Source organism: Crinia signifera, chromosome 12, assembly GCF_055691185.1.
Source record: "Crinia signifera chromosome 12, ASM5569118v1, whole genome shotgun sequence".
NCBI classification, from domain to species: domain Eukaryota; kingdom Metazoa; phylum Chordata; class Amphibia; order Anura; family Myobatrachidae; genus Crinia; species Crinia signifera.
The window spans coordinates 75,591,054-75,614,120 of NC_139228.1; the positions used below are offsets into that span (position 1 = coordinate 75,591,054).

The window sequence follows — 23,067 nt, forward strand, 5'->3', positions numbered from 1 at the left end:
AATACTCAGGGAGTAACTGATCTATACTAGGGAGATCGCTGTAAACATATTGGGCCTGATTCTCAGGTTGGAGCAAACCTACTTAGGGGGGGATTCAATCCCGGGTCACGACTGTCGGTCCGTCCTGACGGCCGCGACCCTGGCCCCATTTTTATTCTGCTCGGCCGCAAATCGGCAGGTGTGATTCAATGTCCCGCCAGCTGAGCGCCGAAAAGGAGGCGTGGCCGTGAGAAACGGCCGTGGGTCGTTGAGATACAGCTGTGACCTTGACAATCCACGGCAGTTCTCGGCAAACCGGGCCTAATTGCTTTTAAAGTTGGGTCCGTTCTGCCGAGATGCTTCTTCAATGGTGTTGGGAAAGAGAGCGTTGAAAAGGCGCCCACCGCTATTTCCGACGGGGGATCCAGACTGCCCGGACTCAGACAGCATGGTGAGCGCAGCAAAGCTCCTTGCGGGCTCGCTGCGCTCGCCACCTATTCTATTCTCCCTCTATGGGGGTCGTGGACCCCCACGAGGGAGAATAGCGGGTGGCTGTCGGGCACCCGTCTGTCGGAGTTTTACAGTCGGGATCCCGACGTCGGGTAAATGACTGTCGGGACCGCGTCCGGCACCCATGCTAGTTCTAATTGGCCCTACACAGAGAGATTTCTGCAAGAGCTTCATAACGGGAGATTCAGCATGAGACATTTAAAATCTCTCACAGAAAGGGCCTTATTCAGATCTGATACGCAGTACAAATTTGTTTGGAAAATGGGCAAAACCATGTGCACTGCAGGTGGGGCAGATGTAACATGTATAGAGAGTGTTAGATTTGTGTGAGTTATTTTGTTTCTGTGCAGGATAAATACTGGCTGCATTATTTTTACACTGCAATTTAGATTTAATTTGCAGCACACCCCACCCAAATTTAACTCTCTCTATACATGTCACATCTGCCCCACCTGCAGTGCACATGGTTTTGCCCATTTTCCAAACAAATTTGTACTGAGCTCAGATCTGAATAAGGCCCAAAGTGTTTGTTTTTATTTATTTATTACCAGTTTCTTATATAGCGCACACATATTCCACAGCGCTGTACAGAGAATATTTGAACATTCACATCAGTCCCTGCCCCAGTGGAGCTTACAATCTATATTCCCTACCACGTGTACACACGTACACACAGACATTCTAGGGTTAATTTTGTTAGGAGACAATTAACCTACCAGTATATTTTTGGATTGTGGGAGGAAACCGGAGTACCCGGAGGAAACCCACGCAAGTACGGGGAGAATATACAAACAGTTAGGTTCAAGGTGGGAATTGAACCCATGACCTCAGTGCATTAAGGCAGTAATGCCAACCAATACACCGTCCGTACTACCCTGTTTAGGCGGCTTTTAGGGGGAAATTTACTATTGTGGCCAAATACGGCCGATCCCAGTACGAACAGGTACGACCGGGATCGGCCGTATACGACCTAAAAATATGAATGAGAAATTTACTAAGCTGTCATTTTTTTCTCATTCGTATTTTCAGATGTCATAGCCGTTCGTACCCATAACGTGTCGTAATATGTATTTGGCGGCCGTATACAAATACGTATGGAGTGGCAACATTGCACGGATCAGTGGGATCCGTGCAGTGTAAAATACTGAAAGAATGAATGAATACATTTTAAAAATCGGCATGGGGTCCCCCCCCACGTCTAGAACCAGCCCCGGGCTCAAAGAACCAGTCCTGGTTTTAGAAATTGAGGGGCCAAAAATGTTGGGGTGCCCCCGGATTTCTAAAACCAGCACCAGGCTCAAGGGCCAGCCCTGGTTTCCAAAATACGGGGGACAAAATGAGTACTGGTCCCCTAAATTTTGGCCAACAGGGTAATGCCACAGCCAGGGGAAACTTTTTACACATGTTCCTCTGGCCAAAGCATTCATCCCTGCGGCTATCAGGCAAGGCAGGGACCCTGGGGGAGTGGGGACCCCCCCATGAAGGAGTCCCCCCTCCAGGATACCCCCTGCCCGGCCTGAAGCCCGGGGCTGTCCCCGGTGCCCCAGGGCGGTGGGCACCGGGCTGATTGGACTGTTAAAAATAGTAACGATTCTACATTGTTGTGGAACTACAAGTCCCAGCAAGCCTGCACCTTATGCTGGGACTTGGAGAACCACAAGTCCCAGCATGTTGAACAATAAAGGGCCAGCTGGTACTTGTAGTTCTACAATAATGCAAATAGTAAAAAAAAAAAAAAAGACACACAATATTAAAAATAGAACTTTATTACATACTACAATGACACACAATATACTTACCTATAGGTCCACCGCTGGTCGGTCCTCTTGTCCAGTAAAATCCGTTTGTTTGTCCCGGCGGTGACATGCGGCTGAAGGAGGTTGAGGTGGCTGGAGGAAGCAGCAGGCCTCCAGGAGAGGTACCGCTGGACGCCGGAGATCGCAGAGGCTTCTAGGCGGCCGAGGGCTGGTGCGATCTGTGTTGGATCCTGCTGCTGCAAGCCCGTCCTCTTCTTTTAGCTGGTGCACACCAGCGGGGACAGCAACAAGAGACAACGGGAGAGAGCAAGAGATAGCGGGAGAGACAGCAAGTGAGTGGTAGAGACCGTGTGAGATGTGGGAGACACAGTGAGAGATGGGGGAAATGGGGAGCAAAAGCTAGAGACAGGGAGGGCAAGAGGTTTTTTTCCACTTACCCAAACATTAGTAAGTACCGGCTCTCTGCTCGGCAGTGACTACAGCATTGAGTCCCGGCTCCCCGTTCGGCACCCCACTCTCCAACACAGAAGGCAGCGAGTTCCGGGCTCCTTGCTTAGAAACGAATCTCGCCTCCCCACTCAGCAGTGCTTGGGAGGGATGGAAGTAATGCTGAGTGCGTCCGACTTCCCGGTCTCAAGGCAGTGAAAGTATATTAGTGGGACAGAATCCGCCACTGCCTGGAGGCTTGCTGCTTCCTCCAACCACCGCAACCTCCTCCTCCTTCCTTCACCGTTATGTAAAATCGCTCAAAGTGGCTGAAAATCACTCTGTGTGTAGGACCCAGAACACTGGTGGTAAGATCAGCTGCATCCCCTAATCAAAGGAAATGTGTACCTCTGTGGATTAACAAAAGTGTGGGGTGGCGACAATAAAAATTGACACCTTAGAAGGCGCAGCTGCACTCAATATAATAGTTACAACAATTTAAAATAATGATTTTTAAATTTTTTGTTTTAATAAAAAATAAATGAATTTATAATTCCAGAAGTGCACTTCAATTCCATAATGACCTACAACATAAAACACAAAGATATAAAGAAGCAAAAATTGCCGATTTTCCTTTGAATTTGTAAGGCTTAAATGGCTTGTATTCCCTCTGCACCTGAAGCATCTGCCCCATCTGCAGTGCGGCATGGTTTGCGCAAGGTGCACATGTATTTGCTCTCTTATGCTTTGCTTCCAGTCCATATCAGCCCTAATATATGATACACTTTTTATATTACTTGGGCGTTGCTGGGTATCTGAGAGAGAGCGCACGTTACTGGAGCAGTGTTGGTGTTGCACTAGCGATGGTGAGGTTTACCCTGTAGAAATGATTAGCACAGAACACACTTATCTACTCTCCCAGATAGTGCTGGAGGCAGCCGGTAGTCCCCCAGAAGTGTGGTCGTCCCTACTTTCTAGTGAAGTGGGCAGAATTGGGAGAATAACACTGATACTCCACCAATAACCCAACACCCTTGTTTCAAGCATTGTACCGGATTATCCATGTTGCCAAATTATTGGTGGTACATAGACAAGTCACAAGCATCCTGATGGTTTACCACCACCACTACTTAAATTTGCCTCCCTCTATGAAGCTTAACTGAGCCCTCCCACTGCAAAACACTCCACCACCACCCCTGCCCCGCAGCCAAATATCATCCCAGCCCCTGATTCCATTGTAATCGCATCACGCTATTCAGATATGCAGGATTCATGGCCTGTTGACATGAACGGATTTCTACCACAGGTAAGCTAACTTGGGGGTGGGGCCGGACTGGCCCCACCCCCAAGTTAGCTTACCTGCGGTAGAAATCCGGGGAGGAAACCGTAGTCCGTAATTATGACGTAGAGCTGTAAATCTAGTAAATTATATTATTATAATAATTTTATTTATATAGCGCTCCTTCTCCAATAGGACTCCAGGTGCTTAACAGAAAGCATAAATGTAATACAGTACAGGAACAGTGAAGTACAGAAAAGCTTTTCATAAGTGTATTATGTGCCTTATATACAGTTGTGTTTTTCAGTTTGTCAGTTGGGAAAAAAGACTTCTTTCAGTTCTCATTACGTTTTTAACCCCCAGGTAAGGATGATTCGGCAGTTCCACTTAAAGATCCAATCACGCGACTACCATCGGGACGGAAAGATCTCAATCGGTCCAAACCTGTCCCTCCAATCACCAAGGGGACCAAGTTTCCAGAAATTATTCCAGTAAGAGACCGTTTTGTTTGGAATGATTCTTCACCCGTGGAGAAGACCAGCGATGAAGAGAACCTTGCGATTGACTTCTTGGAATTAAGTCTGAGAGACGAGGATGACCATGAAGAGGTTCGTACTTCATCATCTGAGATAGAGACCATAACTGGAATTTAGCACATCAGAGAGGTGCACAATGCGTTTAGATAGCGCGGTCACACAGTCTAAGGTCTAAATTTACTAAGGGGAGAGTTTTTAGAGGTGCGAGGTGTTACCTCTAGCAACCAATGAGATTGTATCTATTATCCTCTAGATGTTACTAGATCTGATAGATCTAGATCTGATTGGTAGGGACAACATCTCATACTTCTAAAACTTTCACCTTAGTAAATTTACCCCTAAAGGCCCATACACACTTGGCTACTTTGAGCTGAAAGCAGCTCAGCTTTCTCGTTTCAGCCCAAATCCGCCCAGTGTGTACGGGGCAGTGGTAAGCGCTGGTGTGCGCTCCGGCATCATCGCTGCTGTCCGCCACTCATCTGCGGGTATAACCAGCAGATGAGCGATGGGAGGACGGCTTTCCAAATCGTCCTGCTATGGAAAGCTGTCCACCCCTAGGAAAATCGCTTTGTGTGTATATATACGGAGCGATTTTCAGCCCAGTGATTTTCCCCATCATCATCATTGACCATACATGCTGGGAAAAATCACCCAGTGTGTATTAACCATTTAGTTTTCATTGGGATGCATGCTCCTGAATCAGCCCCAAAGTATGCCGCAGAATGGGGGAAATTTACATTTCCCGTCCTTTGCTCATTTACTAGCACGCGTCTTGTGCCAAATGTTCCTTTTCAAATGTATATACCCTTCTTTATCTGGTCATCCCTTCCTACCTTAGTCCTGGTTATTCATATTATTTTTAGATGTAGCGCTAGATAGTTTATACATGAAAATACAATGTTGTAAACATGTGCTATCCTATCTTGAGAAAATTGATAAAGTTGTCTTTAAAAAAAAAAAAAGAATGTAGCGCTAGATCATTGAATGCCGTCATTACAACTGATTTATGTGACGAATCTTGTCTGCGATCCCCGCTGCAGATGATAAGTTCTCTTCGACACCTGCGGAACAGCGCCGCTAAGAAGAGAGCCAAAATTAGCGGCAGTCTCTCTGACCTCGACAGCCCGGATTCCATGAAAATCGATCTGAATATGGATTCGCCGATAGATGATGGCTATAGTGAGAGTGGGGTCTACAGCCGGGAATCTGTGACCTCCCCGCTCTCTCCCACCCCACAGCTGAAGAGAGTGTGAGTGCCCACTTGATTTATTTCTCTTGCAACGACTGCATGAATAGACTGCCAGGTTAATAACTGTTGGTGGCCGGAAGGGTTCTCTGCAGGTATTGCTCCGTGACCTCCTTAGTGACCAGGTATTTATTTACTGACGTTTACTGGCATAGATTAGATGGCTTTTGAATTCATGTTGTCTGCTAGTGTCCTTAGCAATACCGGTTCTTCAACTTGTCTATAGTGATCATTAGGTAAATTATGGATTAGTAAATTGAAAGTATCCAGTAAACTTTGCACCGTGTAATTATATTTGGCAAAGGGGATTTGCAATCCTCGCATCTAAGTTCTCTCAAGGCCCATACACACTGGGCAATTTAAGCTGAATGCACCTCAGTTTTGCCGTTTGAGCTGCTTTCAGTTCCAAAGCCGTCCAGTGTGTAAGGGCCAGCGGCGAGCGCTGATGCGCGCTCCCGCATCATTGCCACCCGATGCCGCTCATGTGCTGGTATTACCAAGGTGGACAGCTTCCCATAGCAGGATGTCCACCCCTGGGAAAATCGCTTAGATGTGCGAAAATTGCTCAGTGTGTATGCACCGAGTCATTATCAGCCCCGCGATTTTCTCCATCATCGCTCTGCAAAAACGCCCAGTGTGTATATGCCCCTTTTAAGGTGTGTACACACGGTACAATTTCGTCGCTGAGCAATTTTCTCTTAATATCTCTCAGCAATATATTGCTCAGTGTACCGTTTTCATCAGCAACCAGCAGTTTGAGCTGGAAATTGAAAGCAATTCAGTTTCATTCTGTCTCTACCTCATTTTGACCACCAGCGACTAGAAATTTTCAGCCGTAATTGCAGGAGCCTGCTGGTACGACCATTAAGGCCTGCTGCGGGAGCACGCTCAGGAGTTTAGACTTGTCTTGGAGGCTTTTCTTCCGGGAGTCTGTCCTTTTACTGATAGACTTTTCCTGCAAGGACACACCCCTTGCAGGAAGACCATGCCCATTTCAGTGAGGCCACACAGTGTGCCACCAAAGAAATATGTAAAAAATGTGCATGGGGGGCTTTAAATTGCATTTTGTACTGTTGGTACTGGGAGCCAAATTGTCTAGAAATGGTTTTAATGTTTGCACAACTTTTGGTGGTGGTTTAAGATTTTTTTTTTATTTATTTTTACTGAGTATATATGTTTTGCAAATGAACCTGAAAGTTGTCGGTACAGTCTATCATGGGAAATCTGACAGTGCATTTAGATTGTTCTAACTTAACAACGAAAAAAATATTGCATCGGTCACCAAGGGCTGTGCCACTACCAATTCTTGTTGAACTGGTAACCCCATCGCCAAGGTCATGCAATATCACTTGCAATCAATCCTATAGTGATCCACCTGATGTGATAAATCTGAAAGGACCTTTTTTCTTTTTCCCTGCGATGTACACGTGCGAGTCGTCAGGCGGGATGGGCTTTTACCGTTTATAAACATTTATTTGAGTAATCTCATGCGTGTGAACGCATTGCATGTGTACAAATGTGCTGCGGTGTGCACCTATTCATGTGCGATTGCGAGAAATATTCATGGCAGCCCGTCTGTTCTGCGATTGAGATGCGAGGTGCACGGGAGCGCGCCTGTCCTCGCAATCGCAGGAAAAGGACATGCAATGTGCCAGTTTGAATGCAATGCATCGGAATCGCGTGAAAACAGGCCCTGTCGCGCTAGTGGATGAGGCGCCTTTACCCAGGACTTTTAGTTCCAAAGATAAGAGCCTTGATATAGTTACTGCCCACAGTAAGCTCGGAGGATTTTGGTTCACGCCATCCTGAAGCATTTGCTGTGGGGCGCAATTGCATAGCTCGGAAACACGTGGCATTGTTAAAATAGGGCTGATGTAAGCAATAGAAATCTCAGTCTCTCCAGTGTCGGGAGGATGAGCAGGTACCTGCGCTCCTCATTATCTAGTCTCCAGTATATGGTGGTAGGCAGTATGTACCACTGAATTGTCCCTCTTATATTGCAGCCAGTAATAGGTCTCATTGACCTGTCCTTGACCTTGCCTTTGCCTATGCTGCAGCCAGTACATGTGCAGTCCAGGCGTCACCAACAACTCGACATGTCTGTGAACAACGGACCAGTATGGCGTACTCGCTCTCTAACCTACAATTTACAACAGACAGACGTTACATTGCCCAGTGTGTACCCAACTGTGACCGCACCTCCTTATCCGCACCCAGAACCTCTCCCTGTGTAATCTGCAAAGCCCTCATTCTCCACCCATAATCTAGTGACACTGCACTGGTCATCGCTCCCCACTTATCTGCACCCCCTTACAGTAGCGGCACGCTCTGCGCTCCGTGGCTACCGCTGTCACCTTAGCGCCAGACTCTTCCTTTCATCCAGTTCGCTGACTCCCGGCCAGCAGCGGTGTTATAGTCTCAGCAGCCTAAGACGCACATTCTCCCGCTCCCAGCACAAGCTGTGCAATCTCCTGCGCTGCCTTTGTCCTCATACAGAGACCCGTCACACTCCGGGTCCAGTCTCCGTGGCAGTACACCCTCTGCAGTAAGTCTTTAGTAAGGGCCTTTATACGCACTAAGGGCCTTATTCTAGTTCACTCTTAGAGGCAAATTCCTTCTCAGATGGACAAAACCATGTGCACTGCAGGGGGGCAGATGTAACCGGTGCAGAGAGAATTAGATTTGGGTGAGTTATTTTGTTTCTGTGCAGGGTAAATACTGGCTGCTTTCTTTTTACACTGCAATATAGATCTCACTTTGAAGAAAAACCCCACTCAAATCGAACTCTCTCTGCACCTGTTACATCTGCCCCACCTGCAGTGCACATGGTTTTGTCCATATAAGAAGGAATTTGTCTCTAAGAGTGAACTAGAATAAGGCCCTAACCGCTTTACTGCAAACTTTGGTTCCCATGAGGCAGTGTGTGTGTGTCTGTATAATAATTATCCTGATGCCCCCTCACTTGTATGTATATAGTCAGCCATATACGAGGCTGAGGCGTATTTCTGAAGACCATGCAAAAATGTTAAATGTTGTGTACAGTGATTGGATGCTGCCATGCAGACGTGACGTTACAGCTAGGCCAGCTTGCAGATTGCAGAGATGTGCCAGATGGACCCTAGATACACATCTGTAAGCAACCAAAACACTGCACTGCGCTGTATAACATGGGGCACAATTAGGGGTTCCATTTCACAAGCCCCCTTTAATCACCAACATGGTATCTGCTGTACATAGTGGGATCTATGTTTTCTGGAAAGTGTGTAGTTTATTTGGAAACGAAGGGCCTGATTTCTAATTCACTCGGTAAGCTGTGAAGCTTGTAGTTTCCCAAGTCCTTGTGACGTTCTACAGAGCAGCAATACGGCGTCTCTGCAGCTGCTGGAGGTGGTTCTGCCATTAATATAAGAACCAAAAAACAGATCCCTAGCGATGATCTTCTACTTAATCTCCTCTGCAGCATCGTAGCTATATACTTGGCCGTCCGCGTGTTTTACTAAGTGTTCCAAGTGCATACCTGCTGTATTGGCTGTAAAAGAGTAACTAGGGCTCAGACGGCCAATGTTTAGAGGAATGTGGTGTGTCCGCATGAAATGAGTTGACATAGTAAATGATAAACCACACAAGTTGTCTGGTTACTAAGAACATTAACCTGTCGCTGTCTGCTGTAGTTCAAACACAGCAGGAATATTCTGTATGTGCTTGTGCGTATATCCTCATATTGTAATGCGGTGGAGGGGGGTGGGGGGCAAGGAGAAAGTCCTGACGTAGCCTTACTTCTTGGCTCTATACGTCACACAGCAGGAGATGGAATATGCAGGAATTACTCCTACAAGACAGTACTTGCGCTTATGCTGGAGCCGCCAGGTCCTATGGTCGATGGTAGTATAGGGATTTGCTTATGGAGGGGCAAGAAATAGACCGGCGCTTGATTGGGGGATAATGGAGGGGCAGGGGGGGATCGAGATTAGTTTCACAGAATGAGGAACAAGAGAATGGAGATAGAAAAGTAAATAAAAATACGGATAAAATAAAAATAAATAAATAAGAATAAAAATAATGAAAATAAAAAATATAATAAAAAATGGCGATAATGTTTTACAGCCCCTTTGAGGTGTTTTAGAATGTCCCGGAGGTTGACCTGTACTGTGCTACCTCTATCCAAAGTACCTGGAGTCCGTTATTGGAGCTCCCGTGTGCAGCCAAGCGATACAGCGGCAATGCGCTGTTTGCTGGTTCCAGCGTGTCGGAGCTCCGGCGGGTGACGTCACCGTCTCTTCGGCAGCTTGTAGAAGTAGCGAGGAAGCGCCTGACAAGTCTTCTTCTATTCTGGGGGTTCTTTTTAGAATGATCCAATCCTTGAAAAAGCGTCCTAGTGACGGGAAATGCGTTGGATCGTTTTAAAAAGAACCCCCAGGCATAGGCGAATCTAGAATTATGGTAATGGGTGGTCCCAGATCTAGACATAATAGCAGGGGGACCTTTGCGCGGCGCAGCCGCGCGTCAAAAAGGGGGCGTGGTCTCATGGGAAGGAGGCGTGGCATCACAAAAAGGGATGTGGTATTACACTTTCGACCATACACAGTAATGCCCATTACACATTTTAGCAAACTCTGTAATACCCATTACACATAAAGCCACACGCCGTAATGCCAATTACACATAAGGCCACACACCATAATGCCCATTACACATTGTGTCACACATCATGATGCCCAGTACATACTATATAACAAACCGTAATGCCCATTACATATTTGCCACATAAGTGCTGCTTACCTACGTGCTCATTGCTAGGGGGTTCTTGCTTGATGGCACCATAGTACCCATTACACATGATGCCGCATAACATAGTACCCATTACACATGATGCCGCGCACCATAGTACCCACTACACATGATGCTGCACACATAATGCCCCTTACACATGATGCTGCACACATAATGCAGCTTACACATGATGCTGCACACCGTAATGCCCCTTACACATTAAGCCACACATTATGCATAATGCCCCCACATACCGCCACTTCTAGCGTCCCTTAAGCAATGCCCCCAAAAGTGCCACTAACTGTAAACTTTTATATGGGCCTTCGCTGCTGCTGCTGCAGGGAGAGATGGAGAGCGGTGCAGCTGCTTCTATGGGGAGAGGAGCAGAGCGCAGCGCAGAGCACGCTCCCACTCCCCTCCTGGTGCCCCCTCTAGCCGAGTGGACATTTGAAATATTGTGCGCGCTGTTGTTGTGCGTGACGTCGGGGGAGCACGCCGGGCGCCGGCACTACATGATTAAAGGGGGGGCGGGCTGAGGTGAAAGCGGGGAGAAGAATTGGATCGGAAGCTGCAGGGGTGACAGCTGTATTCAGAGCACTGCAGGTCACGGCTGTTTGAAATAATACCCCTTTCACAACAGAAAATGCAGGGATTTACCCGGGATTATGGTCCCAGGATCATGCAGGGACATTCTCAGGCTGACCCTCAGCCTAGACTCTGCATTTTGTGGTGTGAGGGGGAGAGAAAACCACTCCCCTCTCCCTACCCCCCTTTAACCAACCAGCTATATTTTCGGAACCAACTGACCCATTTAAATGAGACCAGTATCATATTGAAGAACTTTTGAGTTGGCTTCGAATGATTTTGGTCCCGTGAAACTGAGCTGTTTGGTTCCAGAGAAATCTGCCCTCAAAGAACATAAACAGTCATGAAATGACATTTAAGAAATGAAAAAAAAAAACGGTTTAACCTCAATATCTTTGGAACCAATTAACCCATATGGATCCAGCCTGGTATCAGATTGAAGGCCCAGCGATTTGGGTTGGACTGAGATCAACCTCGAGCTTCATTGATGCCGAAAGGGGGAACTGGCAGCCGTTGAACTGGGTGGGGGTCGGAATTAGCGGGACCCATGTTATCCTATAGGGAAAACGTTCCAGCTTTGCCTGGCCGTATCTCTGGTTCCCAGGGGGCTAGAGACACGGGGCTGGGCTCATTGGAAAGCCCCATCCCTCAGCTACACAATGGGCACCCCCGGACCACCCCCTAGATTCGCCTATGCCCCCAGGGAAGAAGACTTGTCAGACGCTTTCTCGCTATCTCCACAAGCTGCCGAAGAGACGGTGACGTCACCCGCCGGAGCTCCGACACGCTGGAACCAGCAAACAGCGCATTGCCGCTGTATCGCTTGGCTGCACACGGGAGCTCCAATAACGGACTCCAGGTACTTTAGATAGAGGTAGCACAGTACAGGTCAACCTCCGGGACATTCTAAAACACCTCAAAGGGGCTGTAAAACATTATCGCCATTTTTTATTATTTTATATTATATTTTTTTATTTTCATTATTTTTATTCTTATTTATTTTTTATTTTATTCATATTTTTATTTACTTTTCTATCTCCATTCTCTTGCTCCTCATTCTGTGAAACTAATCTCGACCCCCCCCCCCTTCCCTCTCCATTATCCCCCAATCAAGCGCCGGTCTATTTCTTGCCCCTCCATAAGCAAATCCCTATACACAGCAGGAGATGCCTGGTGTCAGTGAGTTGACTGAAAATGTGCAAACTCTGTTAGCTTTGGGAGTCTCTTTTTTTTTTTTTTGGTCTGTCCTGTTCTAGAGGGTGCTAAAGAAATAAGTAGATTCTGATTGGTTGCCCATAACAACATCACATATGAAGTAAAATACACATCTTAGTAAATTTCCACCTCTGTGTTGTTGTTTTTTTGGTTGCATACACACAGATTTGCAGTATGTTATTAATGCCGATAGCAAATTTCTCTTGGTCTAAAAGACCAGCCTCTCTCATAATTCAGCAAGTACTCAGGCATGTCGTCTTCTATGACGTTATATTCTAACATGAGCTTGAATACATTAAACATTCACTGTTAATTGTGCAGCAAGAATATCCATTTGCTGTGACGAGCAGGGCCCTCCCTACAATAAGTCATGTCAGCCCCTTTTCTTGCCTTCCTGTGCCTGTTATATTTATTAATGACTTGACGGCCATCTGTGTACGGTGTCTGTCTGGTGCTGCAGTTGTTTTACCTTCAAAGTAAACATCGATGATCATCTTTATGTGATATGTCCCCTCGTTCTCTAGTGATGTTCCGGACTATACATTTTTTGTTGGGTCATTTTACTGTCTTATTTTCACTAACTTTTTATATCGCTCTGTTCTATGCAATTACAGGCCTGAAGTGTCTTCTGTTCCAAAGCCAAAATTACGCCCCTCAAGAGTACTGTCCGCCAGAAATAGGGACGCTGTGAAAAAGCCAGAGAGTCTCCAACAAGGTGAGTTATCTGTCTATATACTTATTTATTGTCACTTCTAATGTAAAGCTTGGTAACCATGGTGATGACCTAAAAATCTCAATAACTGCGCAGTCTCTTAGCTAAAGGCAATTTTTTTATTATTATTTCTGTTTCTCCCTTACTATCTCTGTTAGGAACATTAGGTCGACATGGGTTTTTCACGTTTTTTTTGGAGCAGACGTGCTGACAGGCGGTATTTCATGCCCTACCTTCCACTTAGGGCATGACTGTCGACCTAATGCTTCTGCCGACCCTTTGACCCTGTCGGCCTTAGCCAAGACGACTTTTTCCAAGCGTCGACCTAAGGACCGTCGGCCCAATGTATGTCGACCTTAGTTCGTTCGATCGAACGATCCACACACTCTCATAGGGTTATACATAATCCCCATAGTACCCAAATAGCTGGCTAAAGTCAATGCAACATTAAAAATTGGATATTTTATTTTAGACGCCAAAAGAGCAGCTTCATTTACACCACATGGACATAGTGGCTTTGAGATATACTGGGTTTGCATAAAGAAACCTTTATGTGTATAATCTCTGTTTATTAGGAAGTGACTATGGTACGTTTTATGTGAAACAGGCGAGGGATAGATCCCTATCACTGAGTATTTTGTGCACATGGGTGAAAAGAACCAGACCTATAAAGATTAAGAAAGCATTACACCTTTTGTTTATTTCATGGTTACAACTTTAGGAGGAGAGTTATACCTGGAAACAAAGCAAAAAATAAATAAATAAAGAAACCTCTATAAAAACATAAGCACTCTATACAAGTGTTGCTTGTATTATATTAATATTTTATTGTTTGTACTTATTTTTCTGTCGGTGGTTTAGCACCTATTAATCTACACTTTTTAAAACCCATTTTTTCTATTGTATTGATTTTATCTTTGTGTCTTTTTTACGTTCGTTTCCATCCTTTCAGCCTCATATTTACTTTTCTCAGTTCCTTTACTTTGTTCTAAAATTAACCCCTTGTCCGTGCTGCCTAATTTCTGCAAATAAACAAGTATATTAACCATTACTATAAAAAAATAAAATAAAATTTTTAACCCACTGGAAAGAGCTATATATTACATAATTTTTCAGCATTTCTTTTGTCATTTGTCGTTCATGTCTCTTCTATCAACTGAGATTCAGTTGCCCCGAGTATCTGTTGCGCGCACACAGACAATTAAGCATGTGATTAATGGGCAGCCTTTGATGTGGAGTACTGGTGTGCGTGTGTGTGTGTGTGTATTCCTGTGTGTCATCAAAGATTTGTCATCTACCCTTATGTTCAGTATTGTTTTTTTAGACCTCTTTTTTTTTCAATTACACAGGATCCCCAGCCAAGGAAAAACCAGTGACTGTTATTGGACAGAGGATGAATTACAGGAATGGGACTACGGATGCTGAGGAGGATTTTCCCAAAGAGATTACTTCTACGGTTACCAGACGTCCGTCCAAGGACCTGCAGAAACCAGCAAGGCCCATGAAAGGTAGGATAACACGCGGATCATCTTTCCGTGACCGGCTCAGTGATTCCCCCCTTCCCCCATTGTCATAGAGCTGTGTAATTATATTTGTGAAGTCTGTATGCCTCTCTGCAAATATCCTAAATGGACTTTTATGCCTAGAAAGCAGTCAGTCAATGAGTGCCAACATCTCAGAGATCTTCAAAATATCGCTAAAAATGCAAAAGTCTCTCACATATGTTATATAAATTCAAATAACAAAAAGTGTCCAAAAATATTATATTTCCTATGTAAGGCAACATTACAGGTCATTATGATAAATACAAATGCTTGCTTGCCAATTTTCACACCTATTTTGACAAATTCACTTGGCACTCAAAGGGTTAATGCTGCTGTGTGCTGAAGTATGTGCCGTCCTATGTCTGGAAAACATGGTTGCTCAATTTTTTTTTTTCACATTTTTAATTTGTTTTTTTAATGTACTATTTAGGGATAACTGGATCAGCCGCAAATTTCCAGCAGACTTACAACCATGACTTTGAAGCGACCAATCACCTATCGGAGGATACTGTGGCTGTGATTGGAAGAGGTGAGAATGAAAGGCAAAACACGCATTTTAGGTTTTTTTTGTGTATTTTTCCATTTATTTTTTGTTGTTAATTTTGTAAATAAGGGAAAAACTCCATTTGTTCAACGACTAAAGGCAAAACCCGATGGGGGATACACTGTCCGATTTGTCTTAAGGACAAGTCGGAACAGTTTGCCATTGAGAGCCCCCGGTAGCTCCCGGGAGGCTCCCATGCGATCTGGCACTTGTGCCATTTTTACATGCAAGAAATCGATTTATTGCATGAAATAATACTCCTGGGGAGCTTCTGCAGGGGCAGGCAGCGGGGTCCGGCCAGCTGGTGGTGCCGGGGGGTGGGTAGCGTGTAGTTGCGGGCAGCGGGGTCTGTCCAAGCAGCGGGGGCAACTGGGCGCTTGCAGCCAGGTGGTAGGGTGGGATGCGGCTGATTGAAATTTTAAAAGGACTGGCCAGACACTGATTGGCTGAGCGAATTCTCTCAGCCAAACGGTGGCCTCCCATCTGATTGGCTGAGAGAATTCTGTCGGCCAATCAACGTCCGGCCAGTCTTTTTAAAATATTCAGCAGCCACATCCCACCCCGCCGCCCGGCAAAATGCCGCTACAAGTTCCCAGCCGCTGCCCGCCACTAGGAGCTGCCTGGACCACATTGCCCGGCGCATGGGGAGGGAGTTCCCAGGATGGGTGGATAAACAGCCAGCAGGTCCGACCACCGGCTGTGGTCCGATTTGCTCTGGACCACGCATCGGACCTGAGGGGACATCAAACTGAGCCGATTTGGGCTGATTTCACCGCCTGATTTGTGGAAATAGGCCCAAATCTGCTTTGTGTATGGGCACCTTTTAGATTCTGTTAAAATTCAGTAAGTGTTTGTTTTAAGCTGGGTACATATTAAGACAATGTGTACCCAGCATTACATTGTAGGTGAAGGGACCTGGGGGAGAGCCCGCATCAGCAAGTGCATACACACTTGCCAGTGCCGCCAGAGCCAGCGGCGTGCATTCGGCAGCATGGGGGCCCTGCCTGCCAACATCCCCTTTGGCCCTTCATTTCGAGTCCACAGAAGATGGTGCAGATGGCACTCTGGAGCGCTCCTTTTCAGCTACATAGTGCCCGCACATTGGACGATTTGACCGCTTTGTCGACCAGATCTGTCGGAACTGGGTGAACACATCAAATTATTATCTAGTGTGTACCCGGCTTTATTGTTGCCTAGTGTGTACCTGGCTATATTGTTGCCTAGTGTGTACCCGGCTTTATTGTTGCCTAGTGTGTACCCGGCTTTATTGTTGCCTAGTGTGTACCTGGCTATATTGTTGCCTAGTGTGTACCCGGCTTTATTGTTGCCTAGTGTGTACCCGGCTTTTAGGTCTTTGCTATTCATAAATAAAGGAGAAAAGAAGAAAAAAAGGGTTTGTATTGGATGCACTCCTTACAGTTGATCAGAGACTTTTTTTTGGTAAATTCCTCTTTACTTATTATTTAAAAAGTGGGAGCTCCTTTTATCTTTATTTGGTATTTGATGGATAAAGAGACGGCCACATGTAGCGAAAATGAGAGGTTAAAAAATACACATTAAGACACAAACATTAATGGTGTTTTAGGAAAGAAAAATTGGTGATTTAAAATGTAGGTAGAGAGGACTGTATAGTGTTGGTGCTTAGGTACATACAGGGGTATATTCCCCACCAGGGTGTATTTCTGACAGTATTATGAGATCACACTTGTAATCTCCACCACTTTACACTTTAGGTATTTGCCTTTAATTGGCTTTCAATAGTGTAAGTGGCTCCCTTTGTGGGATAAACAATATTTTGGGGCAATTCCAGCTGCAGGTGGCTTCGGATAAGTCTCTATGAGCTTGCCACATCTTGCCACTGGGATTTTTGCCCATTCCTCAAGGCGGGATACGGTCATTGGGTCACCACCAAATAGGTCGACAGGGTTATTAGGTCGACATTTAAAAAAAAAAAACTCTTTACTTGAGCCGATATTTATACCGACAGGCGGAATTTCATGCCCTATCATCCACTAGGTCGTGGCGGGAGAATTAAATAGTGTGCCGAGAGTAGCGAGGCACCGTGCCCGAAGCATAGCGAACTGATCCACACCCCTCAAGGCAAAACTTCTAGAAACATAGAATTTGATGGCAGATAAGAACCACTTGGCCCAGCTAGTCTGCCCCTTTTTTAAACATGTTACCTCAAACCATATTTGATCCTTATTTTTTTTGTAAAGATATTAATATGCCTATCCCAAGCATGTTTATATTGTACTACTGTATTTGCCTCTACCACCTCTGATGGGAGGCTATTCCACTTATCTACTATTCTTTCTGGGAAGTAATTCTTCCTCACATTTCCCCTGAATCTTCCTCCCTCTAGTGTCCGTGCATGTCCTCGTGTTCTGTTGCTCCTCTTCCTGTGAAGAATGTCTCCCACCTGTACCTTCCTCCCTCTAGTGTCCGTGCATGTCCTCGTGTTCTGCTGCTCCTCTTCCTGTGAAGAATGTCTCCCACCTGTACCTTCCTCCCTCTAGTGTCAGTGCGTGTCCCCGTGTTCTGCTGCTCCTCTTCCTGTGAAGAATGTCTCCCACCTGCACCTTGTTAAAGCCCTTGATATATGTGAAAGTTTCTATCATGTCTCCCATTTCCCTTCTCTGCTCTAAAGTATACATAGTAAGATCTTTTAGTCTCTCTGGGTAAGTTTTGTGATGTAGGCCATGCACCATTTTAGTTGCCCTTCTTTGTACACTCTCTAATGCAGTTGTGGGGAAGCTCAGGCCCGGGGGCCGTATGTGGCCCTCCTACCCACCCAGCAGCTTTGCCGGGAGTCAAGTACAGGGAACTTCTTGCGAGAGGTCGGTAGTTCTTGCGAGATTCCTCTTAATTAACAGCAACCAGAGACTGTCAGTCCTATTCAGCGGCAGTCACCGGAGCGTGGGATGGCTGAAGTAGGACAATTTGTAAGAGACATTTTTACATATGGCCCCCGAAGGATTTGTCCATCATACAATTGGCCCTTGGCACCAAAAAAGTTCCCCACCCCTGCTCTAATGTATTTATATCCTTCTGGAGATATGGCCTCCAGAACTGAACACAATACTCTAGGTGAGGTCGTACCAATGACCTATACAGTGGCATTATTACTTCTTTCTTTCTACTGCTGATACCTCTCCCTATGCAACCAAGCATCTGACTTGCCTTCTTCATTGCTTTGTTACATTACCTACCTGCCTTTAAATCCCCTGAAATAGTGACACCTAGATCCCTCTCTTCCTCAGTAGTTTCCATTATAGTGCCATTTATACTATATTTAGTCTTTGGATTTCTGAGACCCAAGTGCATGATTTTGCATTTTTTGGCATTCAACTGTAGTTGCCATTCTCTTCACCATTTCTCTAATCTGCCTAGATCCTCAATCATTTGTTTTACCCCTCCTGGTGTGTCTACCCTGTTGCATATCTTTTGTGTCATCTGCACAAAGGCACATTTTACCCTCAATTCCATTTGCAATATCTCCAATAAAGATATTAAAAAGCACTGGTCCAAGTACAGATCCCTGGGGTACCCCACTTGTAACCTTTCTCTCCTTTAATTGTACTCCGTTTACTACAACTGTCTGTTTTCTGTCCTGCAACCACGCTCTTATCCATTCAACCATCTTAAAATCCAATCCCAAGATTTCAAGTTTATTTAACAGTCTGCGATGTGGGACAGTGTCAAAAGCTTTACTAAAGTCTAGATAAGCTACATCTACAGCCCCACCTTGATCAATTACTTTAGTCACCCAGTCAAAAAAGTCAATCAGATTTGTTTGACATGATCTTCCCCCAGTAAACCCATGCTGTTTCAGATCCTGTAAATTGCTGGTTTTGAGATATTCTACAACTCATTTGTCGATAGTTGCTTACCTCTTCCTTGCTTCCACTTTTGTGCAGTGGGACTACATTCGCTGTTTTCCAGTCCTCTGGGATTACCCCAGTAGCTAGTGACTGGTTGAATAATTCTGTTATTGGTTTTATCAGCTCCCCTTTAAGCTCTTTTAGTATCCTTGGATGTATCCCATCTGGCCCCATTGATTTATCCACTTTCAGTTTTGAGAGTTCTGTGAGGACTTTCTCCTCTGTAAATGTACTTGTCTCTCCCTCAGTTTTCTGACTATACTGCAACTTAACTGTGGCCCCTTCCCCTCTCTTTCAGCAGTGAATACAGAATACAGTGAAACTGCTCCAGCTCCTTCATGGTGGATGGTTTCCACTTGTGAACAGCAATCTTCAAGTCTGACCACAGATTCTCAATTGGATTGAGATTGGACTAGGCCATAAATGTTTCCCCCTAAACCACTCGAGTGTTGCTTTAGCTTCGGGTCAATGTCCTGCTGGAAAGTGACCGCCGTCCCAGTCTCAAATAACAGGCAGACAAACGGGCTTTGCTCAAGAATATCCCTGTGTTTAGCACCTTCCATCTTTCCTTCGACTCAAATCAGTTTCCCAGTCCCTGCTGCTGAAATACATCCCCACAGCACGATGCTGCCACCACCATGTCTCACTGTGGGGATGGTGTTCTTGGGGTGATGGGATTTGTTGGGCATTCGCCAGACATCGCATTTTCCTTGGTGGCCGAAAAGTTAAATTTTAGTCTCATCTGAGCAGAGCACCTTCCTCCATACATTTGGGGAGTCACCAACATGCCTTTTGGCAAACGCAAAATGAGCCTTCTTATTAACACTAAGTAATGGCTTTTTTCTGTCCACTCCTCCATAAAGGCAAGCTCTGTGGAGTGCACGGCTTATTGTGGTCTGATGCGCAGATACACCAGTCTCTGCTGTGGTACTCTGCAGCTCCCCAGGGTTATCTTCCAGTCAGAATATTACAATATTTTCATCCTCACTCTTTATGAATAACATTTGTATAACCTGGTAATATTGTCAGTTTTATCCGTGTCGGAAATACCGATTGTTGACCATTTGGCTCTAGAATATGAGACAGTGTACAGTATCCGAGGCCAACGGTTGGTTCAAAGCCAGTGACATCGTTGTACTGATATTGGGATTGCTGCACAGCATGTAACAGCCACAATGTTATGCTGTAGTGTTTTCCCGCCATACACCGTAACATAATGTGGTGAGCATATACAGTCGCATACAAATGTAGTTATTAAGTGTCTTAGCGCAGCAGATTCCGTTGCGCGTTACAATAGGAGACAGTGATACAACAAACTGGGTATTTACAGACCAAGGCATGAGGGCCCTGCACACAGACAATGATATGCTCGGTATGTTATTGCGGCTGTATCCGCATAACACATTATGTTGGTGATTGGCAGGAAAATATTGTAGCATTATATATTTATTTTATGCAGATACAGTGGCAAATAGACAGAGAATACAGGCATGCCACATATCATTTTAATCAGCAGAAGCTGGCTGTGTATCCAATTTGCAAAAGATGTATTTTATTTGAAAAAAGTATCATTAAAAAAAAAAGATTGTTTTTGCAAATGTACTGTAATTTGTGTACTTGTAATTAATTACCATCATTGCTGAATACTAGGTATCCCCAAAAAAATACGAACAAACGCTCCATTTATTTATACCCTAATTTATATCGCTGAGGTCATGGGTTCGATTCCTACCATGGCCCCAACTGTGCGGAGTTTGTATATTCTCCCTGTACTTGCGTGGGTTTCCTCCGGGTACTCCTGTTTCCTCCGACAATCCCAAAATATACTGGTAGGTTAACTGGCTCCCAACAAATTAATCCTAGAATGTCTGTGTGTGCGTGTACATGTGGTAGGGAATATAGATTGTAAGCTCCACTGGGGCAGGGACTGATGTTAATGGCCAAATACACTCTGTACAGAGCTGCGGAATATGTGTGCGCTATATAAGTAACTGTTAATAAATAAATACATAAATAAACACCTTACATATGTATAGGCCCAACATCTCCCTTCTGTAAATGTACAAAAAATTGCGTAATTTTGAGAGGATTTTTAAAGCTTGAATTGAGGACCGGTGTTGGTGGCTGGTCGTCCTCTTGCTATATAATTTGCCTTTTGTATGTGTTGGTCTGGGCCTGTAGTCCCATCTGCCCCCCTGCTAATTTGGCCTTGCTCTTGCGATGAATTAGATGGATGATCTGCAGCGTGACACCAGATCTTACTGTTTCATCACATTGACTTGGCTAATTATTTCTCTGCATCCTTCTTAAACCCTGAACTCCAAGTAGGGATGGCCATTGACCATCGATGATTAGAAAACATTGATGGTTGTTGGCCGATGTCAAGTAGCTTTGCCATCGATGGGGCAGAATCAGATGGTTTCCCACCATCGATGTCCAGGTTAAACTAAGTTTAGTTTTCCTGGGACATGGAGCATAGCTCCGCCTAGGACACCCTTGAAGCTCCGCCTCCATATTCTGATTGGCCCACAGGCCAATCAGTCAGAGAAAATGGATGACCATCAATATGTAAAACATCGATGGTCATCCATTGCATAGTTATGGACCATCGACGGCCAGCTGCCCTTTTGCCATCGATGGTTAACATCGATGGCAAAGGCAACAATGGCCATCCCTAACTCCAAGATTTATACTAGTTTTGTGGATTCCGGAAGTTCCTTGAATTGAGGATGTCTTGTCTTCTTTTTTTAAGGTGTGTTTGAAACATCCCCCTCTGCCTTCCAGTCACACAGTCAGTCTTCCTTCTCCATGCCAGAGGATTCCAGTCCGGTGAAGCAGAACATTCAGCCTCCAACCGGTGTCTATGGCAGAGCGGTACAGCAGAGCACTCCTGCTGTAGAAATTGATGTAAGATGACTATTACCTTGGTGAAGTATTTGTCAGCCTCCGGCATTAGACTTTCCCTCGTCAGGGACTGATATGGTGGTTTTTGTTTTGCGATCGCGATCAAGAGAAAAGGAATCTTCTGATGTACAGAGGGAGCCCTCCTCATCCAGCCCTTTAATAGGAATAAGTGAGCCAGAGCTGTCGGACTTAGGGCCTTATTTTGGTTCATTCTTTCTGACAAAATCCTTCTTAGATGGGCAAAACCATGTGCACTGCAGGTGGGGCAGATGTAACATGTGCAGAGAGAATTAGATTTGGGTGGGGTTTTACTTCAAAGTGAGATCTATATTGCAGTGTAAAAATAAAGCAGTCAGTATTTTCCCTGCACGGAAACAAAATTACTCACCCAAATCTAATTCTCTCTGCACATGTTACATCTGCCCCCCCTGCAGTGCACATGGTTTTGTCCATCTAAGAAGGATTTTGTCAGAAAGAATGAACCAAAATAAGGCCCTTAATCCTATGATAATCCCCTACTGTGTTGTTCTATGTATTGTATTGCAGCTGAGAACAATAGGCCTTGGTGAGCCATGGCTATCCAGAGACGGCTAGCTGAGGAGGGCTCCATCTGTACATGTCTCTCACTGACACGTTCTAAAACTTTAAACTAATTATTACTCTTATGAACTGTTTGGGGTCCTGAGGACTGAAGTTGAGATCCTATTACTTAAAGTTTGAATTTCTGTTGCATTTTAATTAAAAACTAGCATTCATTCTATCGTGCAGGTTAATGTCATGATGTCCACATCTGCCCGGGAGAAGATGAGACAGAAGAGAGAACACAGCCTGAAAGAGCTGTCGGAGTACAGGGATCCGGAGAGGAAAGAGAGACTTTCTCAGACGGATCCAAGCCCTGTGTGCAGAGAATGTTAGTTGACCTTACTCGCTTGTTGGCTCCAATATTCACTATTCCTCCGTTATTGACCCTAGTTCTGCATTTTGGAAAGTTCAGTGGTTCTAATCCAATATGGTCGAGAATTTGCCTTATGGGCTCTTCAGGAATCTTTTGAATACATAGAGATTTCCAAAAATTATCAAGATCTGGTTTCCGCAACTACTCAATTGTATGAGACCCAGAATCAGGCCCTATGTGTTACACAGGCGATCTGTAAAGTGTGTAACCTGCTTTCATTG

At 45.1% G+C, this 23,067-nt stretch overlaps 1 protein-coding gene across 1 annotated transcript in view; it reads left to right on the forward strand.

Moving 5' to 3' along the window:
- Window positions 1-23,067, forward strand: part of TOGARAM1 (TOG array regulator of axonemal microtubules 1) — a 67,624-nt gene that overhangs the window by 28,439 nt on the left and 16,118 nt on the right. The window contains exons 4-10 of the mRNA XM_083166118.1: window positions 4,315-4,559; window positions 5,528-5,736; window positions 12,918-13,018; window positions 14,365-14,523; window positions 14,990-15,088; window positions 21,740-21,894; window positions 22,660-22,801. Coding sequence (XP_083022244.1) covers window positions 4,315-4,559; window positions 5,528-5,736; window positions 12,918-13,018; window positions 14,365-14,523; window positions 14,990-15,088; window positions 21,740-21,894; window positions 22,660-22,801 — 1,110 coding nt within the window. The remainder of the gene's footprint in view (window positions 1-4,314; window positions 4,560-5,527; window positions 5,737-12,917; window positions 13,019-14,364; window positions 14,524-14,989; window positions 15,089-21,739; window positions 21,895-22,659; window positions 22,802-23,067) is intronic.